The 11,562-nt window shown below is 51.0% G+C and overlaps 1 protein-coding gene across 2 annotated transcripts; it reads left to right on the top strand.

Moving 5' to 3' along the window:
- The first annotated feature begins 170 nt into the window (after positions 1-170).
- Positions 171-11,543, top strand: POLR2C (RNA polymerase II subunit C). 2 transcript variants are annotated; one of them, XM_075008457.1, is made up of 9 exons: positions 171-283; positions 3,319-3,368; positions 3,960-4,028; positions 5,156-5,208; positions 5,338-5,466; positions 7,521-7,572; positions 8,283-8,465; positions 10,058-10,132; positions 10,813-11,543. In XM_075008457.1, the coding sequence occupies exons 1-9, from the start codon at positions 198-200 to the stop codon at positions 10,884-10,886; spliced, it is 771 nt and encodes a 256-aa protein (XP_074864558.1). In that variant the 5' UTR covers positions 171-197; the 3' UTR covers positions 10,887-11,543. The 2 variants fall into 2 exon arrangements, with proteins under 2 accessions (XP_074864558.1, XP_074864557.1); XM_075008456.1 differs by having other exon boundaries at positions 8,283-8,451; positions 10,813-11,534.
- The last annotated feature ends 19 nt before the right edge of the window (positions 11,544-11,562 follow it).

Raw genomic sequence — 11,562 nt, 5'->3', positions numbered from 1 at the left:
CGGGGCTGGGGCTCTGCCTGGGGCGGGGCTGGGGCTGGGACCGGGACCGGGACCGGATCGGGCCCCAGCTGCTGGACCGCAGCGGGCGGGCGGTGCTACCCTCGCTGCAGAGGGCGGGGGCGGGGCGTGTCTGGGCGCTTCCGGCGCGTGAGAGGGGGGCGGGGCCGGGGAGGTCGCTTCCGGTTCCGGTTCCCGCCATGCCGTACGCCAACCAGCCCACGGTGCGCATCACCGAGCTGACCGACGAGAACGTCAAGTTCATCATCGAGAACACGGACCTGGCGTGAGCGGGGGCGGGGGAGCGTGGGGGGGGGCACATTCCTTCCATGGGGACCGCCGCTCACAGCGTCTGCTCCCCGCCTCCCCCGGCTGCATTGCGCCTCCCTGAGGTTTGCTCTGGCTCGTGCTCCTGCTCCCCGCCCCCAGCTCTAGGGTGCCATGGACCCCCCCCCCCCCCGCCTCCCTCCCGTGGGGTGCGCCTGCCAGGTGGGAGGAGACCCCCCCCCCCAGAGCTGGTGCCCTGGGGTAGCGTGGGGCCGGGGCACAGGTCTGGGGCAGGGGATCCAGTGCTCAGAGCGGTGGGGGGCAAAGAAGATGCCCCCCACCCTGGGGTGGGTCCGGGCAGCGCAGCCCCCTACCCCTTGCAGCACCCTAGACTGGGCCTGCTGCTGTGGTCCCGCTCCTGAGCTTTATGTGCTTAGTCCGGGGCAAGACCAAGCCCTGCCCCGTCCTAGCTGGGCCCTGCCCTGGAAAGGCTCAAGTCGCAAGTAGGTTTCACGTCTTTCCATTTTTGTGTTGAGTGCGATCCTGGGCTAAGGCTGTTACGGGCTCTGCGCGCGCCTCGTTTTTGCCACAGTCTCGTATTCCGGAATTCATTTTCTTTTGCCCGGGGGGGGCATGACCAGCTTTCTGGTTTGTTTGTGAAGAATCAATTAACAGGGGCAGCCAGTTACATGGGACCCTGATGCCTGGGCTCCAGGAATATTCCTGTCCAAGGGCCGTCCTCTAGCAAAATTCAGGGCCAGGTCTCTCCCACAGTCCTACCTGTTGCTCCCAGGCACCTCCCTTGGAATGTCCCTTGACCCACCTGCTGCCTCTGGGCAATTTAAAAGGACCTGGGGCCTGCAACACCACCAGTTGTAACATAGTGGGGCTAGAGCAGCTCCTTGCCGCAGAGGGCAGCTGGCACATCCCTGCAGCCCGTGGGTGGGTGTGTCTCCATGCACTGCCTCTGGCCTGAGTGCCCCTGAGGACAATGGGAAGCTGCAAGGGCAGTGCCTGCGGGCTGCAGCACTCAGAAGCCAACCTCTCTCCTGGCTAGGAGCAGCTGGGGGGAGAAGAGGATGCAGTAGGTAAACCCTGTGCTTCCCACCCCTCCCAGAGCCTGCACCCCCACCCCTTCTTAGCCCTGAACTCCTTCCTGTGTTCCCATCTGCATCCCTTCACATACACAAAGTCTCTCCCAGACCCCTAGCCCTGCGCCTGCACCCAAACTACAAGCTAGAGCTCTGCCTGACGTTCCCTCTGAGAGCCTCGGGGTGGAACATTGCAGGCTTTGGGGATTTTGGGCACTACCAAAATTTCTATAAATCTGCCACATACATGAAACGGGGGTGACCAGCCCCATTTATTTCAGTGGAGCTGTTAACCTACAGGTTGGCATTTAAACACATCGTTGTTCAAACCACTTTATGGTTGACTGCTTTAGCAAAAACTGCTTATCCCACAAACCCAGATTGCTTCCCATATCTTCCAGGGTGCCAGAAGGCCCAACTATCTCTCCCAACTGCCCAAATCTCTGGCATCTTCCCTCTCCAGACAGAAAATCAGCTGCATTTTCCATTATCCATACAAACGTCTGTAGTATGATGAAAATATCAGGGAAAGGTAAAATAAATGGCCTCTACAAAGTAGGAGTTATGGAAATATCTGTACTCTAATTAACACGCTGTTTTTTATTTAAACTAATCTGCAGCGGGACTACCATTGTTCAGAGAAGGGGCATAGCTGTGCCAGTGTATACCGGGGTCAGCAGCCTTTCCAAGGCAGAGTGCCGAAATGTGACCTTTTGATCTCTATGTATGGTCCAAGTGCTGGTGATGCTTTTTAAAGTCACCAGTAGTCCTACTTGAAACCGCTTTGTTAATCAATGAATTAAGATGCAGAGCTTTCCTCTATAGGGGGCGGTTGGTAGCATTAGCTGGTCTTTTGTTAAGCCACAGGAGGCCTGGCCTGGCTTTGAGCAAGCTCCCAGCTGCGTGGGGGAGGAGCGGTGGGGCTGAGCTCCTGCCTCATGTGCTGATGAAAATTTGCTTGTGTGCTGACCTCGGTGTAGACGTCCTTCAGATATGCTGGTGGTGGGTGTAATGCCGGTAGTGAGAAAGAAACCCTATCCTCATAGTGAGCTCTTCTTTGTGTATAGCTCAGCTAACACGAACTCAGGGTAATGCCTCGGGTCTGTTTCTCTCCCATGGGATTAAATGTGTTTTGAATCAGAATCGCAGAACACTGGAACTGGAAGGGACTTTGAGAGGTCATCCAATCCAGTCCTCTGCCCTCAGGGTGGGACCAGGTATCATCTTTACTATCCCTGATTGATGTCTGTCTAACCTGCTATTAGATATCTCCAGCGAGGGAGATTCCACAACCTCCCCAGGCAATTTATTCCAGTGTTTAACCACCTCGACAGTTAGGAAGTTTTTCCTAATGTCCAACCTAAACCTGCCTTGTTGCAGTTTAATCCCTTGTCCCATCCTCAGAGACCCAGGAATACTATTATTCTCCCTCTTCCTTGTAACCCTCTTTTAGGTACTTGTAAACCGCTCTCATGTCCCCTCTCAGCCTTCTCTTTTCTAAACTAAACAAGCCCAGTTCTTTCAGCCTCCCCTCGTCGCTCATGTTCTCTAGACCTTTCATCATTCTTGTTGCTCCTCTGTACACCACCTCCATGTTCTCCACATATTTCTACTATCATATTATGGCCAGAACCGGGGACACTACTCCAGCTGAGGCCTACTGAGCACAGAGTAGGGCAGAAGAGTGACTTCTGTTTTGATCACAATGTTTCTGTTAATACATCCCAGAATGAGGTTTGCTTTCTTTTTTTTTTTTGTAACAGCATCACACTGCTGACTTACATTTAGCTTGTGATCCACTGTGACCCCTAGATCCTGTTCTGCAGTGCTCCTTGCTAGAGAGTCGCTTCCCATCCTGTATGTGTGACAGTGATTATTCCTTCCAAAGTGGAGTACTCTGCGTTTGAAGTTCATTATTTGTGTTTCTCAGTGTCCCATGGTTGGTTTTTCTCCTCTGTTACAGGGTAGCGAATTCCATCCGAAGAGTGTTTATAGCTGAAGTTCCCATAATAGGTATTTTCCGCTCTTTTAGTCTTTTGTTGTGTGTTCATGGGGGGAAAAAAAATCCCATTGGGATGCATCTGCGCAACAGTAAGGAGCAGCATTGCCCACTCAGGGCGACAGAGGTGTGCCGGGTCTGCTTGAGTGATGGCACTAAAAATAGCAGCTGAGCACAGTCCTGTCTGCTGCCTTGGACAGCTGTCACCTGTGCTGCTGTGGCCACTCTGATCGTTAGCACATTAACTGGAGCACAGCTACCGCGTGTGTTGCCTAAGCTGGCAATCACCCACCCAAGTGCCTTGTATTTAGAGCCCTGTGCGGATCCAAAATTTGTATCTGCCTCCGCATTTGTATCCACAAAAATAAGCTGCACTGGCCGTCATGGATATAAAGCGGATAGCCACAGATTTGCATGGCTCTGATCATTAATGTGCCCGAGTCTCGAATGTTCGATTGTTTTTATTAAGTTTAGTGCACATGAGCTAAGACCAGCTGTGCTTTTCGGGCTTTGTGAAACCATGTATCATGGGACTGTGCTCACTGTGAACTCGGTTCCTTTCCACCTCCGAGAGCTTTGATCACTTGGTTACGTTCTGTTTACAGCAATCGACTGGGTCCAAATAGATGCCAATTCCTCGGTGCTCCATGATGAGTTCATTGCACACAGATTGGGTGAGTAGCCAACATCTTAAAGAAAGGAGGAAAATCATTCTGGCTTCCTGTATATGTCTAGACTGTACCATAGGAATCAATCCTAGAATCATAGGGCTAACGGGGGTCAAGAGGTGTCCAGTCCAGTCCCTTGGTAACCTATTCCAGTCCTTGGAAAATCCATGCTTGATTATAACCATAGTTAATACTGGTTGAACCTCTCCAATTCAGCACCCTCAGTGCCTGACTTGTGCCAGAGGAGAGAATTTGCCAGACCACAAGAGTTCAATATTGTCTAGCAGCATTACCAACACTTCTGCTGCTTACTGGGCTCTTAGAAGACATGTTAGGGGTAAATTACGGCTAAAGAACAGCACAGGACGGGTGGCTGGAAACAAACTTCAGGGGACCATGGAAACTTGGCCACACCATGGTAAGTGGTCATCTGGCTAACTAAACTCACGCTGGATTATGGATGTTGCTGTACGAGAGTGTTCCAGATTAGAGAGAGTCATCCTGTACTGCAAATCAAATGTTATAAGCTCAGTCCTAAAATCTTTAGATGCATAATTGTTCTTGGGTGCCTGCAACACAAACAACATAACTCTATTGATCCATATCACAGGAAGTGAACTTCTCCTGTGTATTAAACCATTTTATAACTAAAGCTAAAGGATGGAAAACAAAAACAAATAACCAGTCCACAGGTGAAAGATTTGCTGTGTTCTGAGCTTAAAGGCCTTGGGTTCTGATGGGCTAATGGGGAAAAACATTCCCAAGTCAGAGGCCCCACTGTGAGAGTATTAGATGCCAGCCCTTCGGGCCTCAAGACTCAAAGCAAGATTGACGCAGCTGATGTTGGTGGACAAGAGTGTTCCAGATTAGAGAGGTTCAGCTTGTATTTAACCTAAATCTCCCGTGCTGCAGACCAAGCTGAGTAACTGTTATCCCGCCCGGGGTAATGAAACACCATCCTTTTAACAGCAATGTTGGGCGTTTCTGTCTCTTAGCTGGATGGGACCTTATATGATGGTGAGATGCCAGGAGCTTTGTCCCTCTCTGGTGATCCTGCCTCGAGGCCGGCGTCGCTTAAATGTATTTCATGGTCCTTTCTGCACTTTCCCACACTACCTATTCTCTCCCCTCAGGTCTGATCCCGCTCACCAGCGATGACATTGTGGATAAGCTGCAGTACTCCAGGGTGAGTTGAGAGAGAGGCCAAGCACTTGTTGCAAGGCCAGGGAGAACGGCCTGATATGAATGCTGCACGTTCTCATTGGCAGACCTTTGCTTAAGTGGGCCTGACCTGTTCCATACCACCTCTCCCTAGGACTGTACGTGTGATGAGTTTTGTCCAGAGTGTTCTGTGGAGTTTACCCTGGATGTCCGGTGTAATGAAGACCAGACTCGTCACGTGACATCCCGCGACCTCATCTCCAACAATCCCCGGGTTATACCGGTCGGTATAAGATAAGCCAGTCAGTATGGTCTCTTCCCCACCCTTGCCCTACGCAGAAAGAGCCAGGGCCAGACCAATGCCCTTACGTTCTCCCTTAGATCATCCATGGCCATGTTCTTCTTACGCAGACTCACCAGGGCATCCTCTAGGCTTGTGTTCTAAATCACCATGGCCCCAGGGTTGTCTGAGAACCTTCAGAGGTGGTAGGACTCCTGCCTGGCCGCCCGGTGTGATTGTGGGCCCTCCGCAGCGCTAGCTAGTGGCGGTGTCTGAGATGAGGCCTGGCTGCCGAGTGGCTCTTGTTGGGCCTCTGAGAAGGAAACTGGGAGTGGACAAGGAGAATGGATTGAAAGGGATTTGATGAGGGCAAGTCTTTAAAATATCATAGCCGAGTAGCCTAAACATGGCCCCCAGATCACAGCTGTCTTTCAAATACCGCATTAAATCTTTCTCTGAGCAGCCGCGCTACTTTGATTATGATGGGGCTCTGCATGCTGGATCATGGGTATATCTCATAGAGCTGAAAGGGCCCTTCAGGGGTCATCGAGTCCAGTTCCCTGCCCTCCCAACAGGAGCTAGCACCATCCCGGATGGATTTTTTTAAATCTATTTTGCCCTAGATCCCTAAATGGCCTCCTCAAAGATTGAGCTCGCAACCCGGGGTTTAGCAGGCCAATGCTCAAACAACTGAGCTGTCCCTCCAGATTAAAGGTTGGGCAGCTCTGAGTAATCTTCTGGAGCCATGGGGCCCACAAACTGACCAACGTGGTCATCCCATGACGTGGGAACGGTAGCCTGGCTCTTCCTTCTGTAAATCACCAGTGTAGGTGTGATCCAGAATTGATCCACTAAAATTCAGTACAGCGGCCTGGACTTTGGCTTGGGCTGGAAGGGACCAGGAGAGGTCATCTAATCAGTCATCCCCCTGCCCTGAGGCAGCAGCAACTTAACGTAGAGCAGCACTGTCCCGGTTTTAATCCAACCTGTTTTTCCAAAAATCCTCCCAACGATCAGGATTTCACAATCTCATTTGAAAGCCAAGTCAAGCGCTGAACTGTCCTTGCAGGTAGAAAGTTTTGCTGAATGTCGAAGCAGCCTCTCCCTTGCCGCAGACTCTGTTTGCAGTAGTTTAGTATGCAGGTGGCCAACCTGTGGCGCTCGAGCCACTTGTGGCTCTGAGAGCAATTAACTGCAGCTCCATCTCAGAGCCATGCGCTGGGGGTGCTGTCCGCCTCCTGCACGCACGGCCCACCGGCAGCTCCAATGAGTCGCTGGCATTGAGTTTGAGCGGGAGGCTGGGGGTGCCTGGCTCTGCGGGCGGGGGAGGGCATTGAGTTAGAGTGAGGTGGGGGTGAGTTGGGGGCACCTGGCTCTGGTAGGGGGGTGGACATTGAGCCACATATGTTTTTATTTTTGTCTCTACTTATATCTATAGAGATAAGTGCTATTGTTGTAATTATCTATAGATATAAGTTCTATTATTTTTATATATCTATAGATATAAGTGCTATTATTACTATTATCATCATCTATGGATATAAGTGCTATTATTTGTATATATGTATAGATAAGTGCTATTATTACCATTATCTAAGTGCTATTATTTACATATCTATAGATATAAGTGCTATTATTACTATTATCATCATCTGTGGATATAAGTGCTATTATTTATATATATCTATAGAAATAAGTGCTATTATTACTATTACCTATAGATATAAGTGCTATTATTTATATCTATGTATAGATATAGGTACAGATATAAGTGCTATTATTTATATATATAGGTATGTGCTATTCTTACTGTTGTTATTATCTATATCTATAGATATAGATACAGATAAAAGTGCTGTTATTTAACTCTAATTTACCCCTAAAAGTCTTCTAAGCACCAAGTAAGCTGTGGAAGTCTGTATTATATAATATGTGGCTCTTTGCCCTCTGTCCCTGGCTGATTGGCCTCCCCTGGTGTAGTGGGTAACCCAGGGTTGGCAGCGGGGAGAAGGGGTTGGTCCCCCAGTGACCTCGTGTCTGTGTGTCATTCTGTGCAGGTGACATCCCGGAGCAGAGACAATGACCCTAATGACTATGTGGAGCAGGATGGTAAGTGAGTCACTATCGGAAAGCTGCAGAGAGGAGCGGGTTTTTCTCTTGGGCTCACAACCCAAGTTACCACAGGTTGAACCTCTCTAATCTGGCATCTTTGGGACGGCGGGAGGTCGGTATTGTCTAGCAGCATTCATAAGACTCCATGGCTTTCTGGGCTCTTATAAGACATTTTGGGGTAAATTACAGCTAACTTACAGCACAGAACACCAAGGGCCAGGACTGGTGGCTGGAAAGAAACTCTTATGGGACCACCAGAAACTTGGCCACACCCATGGTAATTGGTCATTCAGCTAACTAGAATCATGTTGGATTACGGGTGTTGCTGGACGAGAGTTCCAGACTAAAGAGGTTCAACTTGTGGTCGCTTAACCCTGGGGCTGTTGCCGATGTAGCACTGACAGTCAATGTTTGTAGTGTGGAAATACCAGTGTTGCAGGGTTAACTTTTTGTTCCCGTGAACGGATGTGGACCCAGCATTTACTGCAACTTTGGAGTTGGTGTTTGCTTGGGAGGGAGGAGGTTGTGCGTTTCTCTGATGGTTATAACTGCATGTTACAGCCGAGCTCCAGAAACAGCGGGTCCCCACGTATTCACCTTCCATCAGCGGAGGGGCATGGCTGATATCGGCGTGAATGAGCCATGTGCCGATTTGTCCTTCGCAATCACTCTGCCATCCCTATTGACGTGCTGTTTGTGCTTCTCAGACATCCTCATTGTCAAGTTACGGAAAGGCCAGGAGCTGAGGCTGCGAGCCTATGCCAAGAAGGGGTTTGGTAAGGAGCACGCCAAGTGGAACCCTACAGCAGGAGTCGCCTTCGAGTACGACCCAGACAATGCGTTGAGGCACACGGTCTACCCCAAGCCGGAAGAATGGTACGTTCTGGTTGGTGAGTAGCACTGGCGGAGTGGTACCTGCCATCATCACCAGGAGAAAACATTTTGCATTCGGTACAAGAGACGACTTTAATGCACCGTTGTGGCTGAGAAACATAAAACCACAAATTCCAAGTTACTTAAAGTTAGGATTCCCAGAGCATCTGTATTGTTCCTCCAGTAAAGGGGGGTCATCTGGGTAGTAAATGCTACATTTAAGCTTGAGATAGTCCCTGAGCGATCCTTAGTTTGGCGGCCTTCCTATGTCTCTTTCTAAATGTCCTCAGTCAAGCACACGCCTCTGCTGCAGACTGCATGCAGTTTCTGTTTACATTGTTTCCAGCAGCTGGTCAAGTTGTAGCCCAAGGTATAACTTATAAGCATGTGGTAAGCAATGGAAAATAAGGGATTGGAATGAAAATGGCATCTTCTCCTTCGGCAGAGCCACTCCTGTGAACTGCTGGAATGGTATAGAATAGCCAGCCCAACGCTCCCCAGAGTGCTGGCGGGGTGCAGAGAAGGGGCACTTGGGTTGTCAGGCTGCTGCCCTGTACTTGTGAGCTGCTCCCCCAGCTGTGCAGGAAAGATGGGGTGGCTTTTAGTGCAGCAAAAGTGGTGGCGTGTTTGCAAGTCATTGTAATAGGCAGGAGGTGGAGGTGAGTCCTTCCCCTGTCCTACCTAGCTCCTCTGCTGGGCCATGCCTGGAACTAGTCTGACACCAGCGTTCCCTGGAAGCTGTGTGCTGCCTCAGCTGAGTCGCATACCCCTCAGCTGATGACTGAGCACTCGCAGCTAGGTTTCTTGTTTCCGTTGCTGATGCAGTCTTGCGCAAGCCCGGGTACATGAAGTTTCCACACATGAATGGGAAAAATGAGAGGGAACATTGTCCAGCACCCTCTTCTCCAGGGGCAGGCCTGTTTCCCAGTTTGGGAGACACATATATGACTTTAGAGCAATAAGAAGATAAAGTAAAGCAGTGAGCCTCAGCCGGGGGTATGGGAATCCTGAGGCTAAGCAGAGATCTTCCGGGGGTGCCTCATGTAGATATTTGCCTAGTTTTACAAACAGGCTACATTAAAAAGCACCAGGGAAGTTGGTACAAACTGAAGTTTCATGCAGTGGCTTGTTTCTCGTGCTCTGAGCGGCCTACGCTGAAATGCAGCTGCACTACGCCTGTTTCGTTGATCTTATAATTGTGGTAAAACTACAGGAGAGCAATTGTTCAGTAATCCTCTGCTCTGACACTTTTGTGTGTAGATATGCCTGATTTTGTAAGCAAGGAGTTCTGAAGGGAGGTGAACCGTGGGATAGGCGAGGCGAATCAGACTCTGAATGAGGTACGATCGTGGGGATAAGTTGAGCGCCCCAGAACGATAGCACCAGAGTAAACCTGGGATCTCAAACTCCTGGCCCGCCACAGGCTGGAATACATTTGCAATCTGCCTCTGGCATCTCCACAGTGTTAATTACCTGACCACCATGCTCCACTGCTGAACGCTGGCCTCTCACATACGCAGTCATGGGACCAAACTGCTGCCCAGAGTGGGAAGGATGTGAGGGGGAGGTGGGCTCCCACGCTAACCTGAATTGCTGCGTTTGATTCTAGGCCCAAGAGCGAATACTCTGAAATTGATGAAGATGAGGCCCAGGCTCCCTACGACCCCAATGGAAAGCCAGAGCGGTAAGAGGCCAGCTGTCTGCTGCAGTGCTAGGCCTGAGAGGGCATTTCCAGGGGCCACCCTGCAGAGCCTCAGTACCTTTTCTGGGGGACGGGGTCAGGGACTTTGCAAACAGGTCGCCAGACTAAGGGGCTGGTGTTTCCTTGGGCCGCAGGGACAGGAGGGAGTGTAAATTGGGGCCTGTTGGTGGAGTAGCAGAAATTGACTGTGTGTACTTCATTACGCCTTAATTGGCCTCCAGGGAAGCCTCCCCTCATTGGCGTTATTTTGAAATTAGCCTCTCCGGTGTGAACGCTCATTTCGAAATGCTCTTGCGGCGGGAACGCTCTTTTCAGAAATAAGCTGTATCTGAAACACTCTGCAGCATTGACGGAGCCCTACTGATTTGTATTGCAGTAGTGGCCAGAGACGCGAGCCCCAGCATGCTGGGCGGGTTGCAGGGCAACTGCGCAGATACAGAAATTCCTGGAGAAAGCACTCCGAGCGACAGCCTGTGACCTTACAAGCCTTCGCTTTGGGCCTAGGGCTGCTGCTGCAAAGGCCGGGTTCAGCTCGCGGGGTGGGGGACTCCCAGGAGCTGCAAATGAGATCTCCCTAACGGGACGGAGGGCATCTCCTCTTCTGACCCCTTCCCCGGATAAAGCCCCAATACAATGTATCTTAATCCTTCCACTCCTCTCAGGTTCTACTACAACGTGGAGTCCTGCGGCTCCCTGCGGCCGGAGACCATCGTCCTCTCTGCCCTGTCTGGCCTGAAGAAGAAGCTGAGCGACCTTCAGACCCAGCTAAGTCATGAGATCCAGAGTGATGTCCTGACTATTAACTGAGCCCCGGCCCTTTCCCGGAGCGCCTCCCCTTGTGACCAAGTCTCGCTGATGTCCAGCACTGGTCAGCGCCACCTGCTTCTTCCTGATCATGGTGAACATGGAGCCCTGCTCCTTGTGTGCTGACCCCTCGCTCTTCTCAGCGCTGAACTGATGGGGATGTGATGTGTATTGAGGGCGCTGCCTGGCCAAGCCCTCCTAAGCCATCAGTCACCCCATACAGCCTGGAAGCTGCTCTGGGGGAGCAGGTTTCCAGTCTAGTGCAGTGACGTGCCCAGCAGTGACACCCCAGCAGGCCACATTTCTGTGGTTCTAGTTGGAGGGGAGCAAATCTCTGTAAACGACCCCAGCTCTCACCTGTTCTTGCTGGATTCTGGCCCCCCATTGGTCAGGATTGCGAAGTGTCAGTAGTACAACTGTCTCTGGTTTGTTAACGTGTTGAATAAAGCTTTCTTTCTGTGGTCAGCCGTCCCCCACGGCTTGTGCGAGGCTGAGGGAGGAGAGAGGGCCCAGCCTTCGGTTCTCTCCATCAAACCTTTGCAGCATGAGGGCTGCTCTTTGTGCTGCTCCTGACGTAGCTCTCTTAGGCCAGGGCCTCACCCTGCAGA

Source organism: Carettochelys insculpta, chromosome 14, assembly GCF_033958435.1.
Source record: "Carettochelys insculpta isolate YL-2023 chromosome 14, ASM3395843v1, whole genome shotgun sequence".
NCBI lineage: Eukaryota > Metazoa > Chordata > Testudines > Carettochelyidae > Carettochelys > Carettochelys insculpta.
This window is presented reverse-complemented; position numbering and strand designations above follow the sequence as displayed.

What these genes read in the sequence shown, in the direction of transcription:
- POLR2C (XM_075008456.1), top strand. Translation starts at nt 198, where the DNA reads ATGCCGTACGCCAACCAGCCCACGGTGCGCATCACCGAGCTGACCGAC. An exon ending in ATCGAGAACACGGACCTGGC is followed by an intron (nt 284 to 3,318) that starts GTGAGCGGGGGC and finishes CCTCTGTTACAG; the next exon opens with GGTAGCGAATTCCATCCGAA. An exon ending in TGACTATGTGGAGCAGGATG is followed by an intron (nt 7,573 to 8,282) that starts GTAAGTGAGTCA and finishes TGTGCTTCTCAG; the next exon opens with ACATCCTCATTGTCAAGTTA.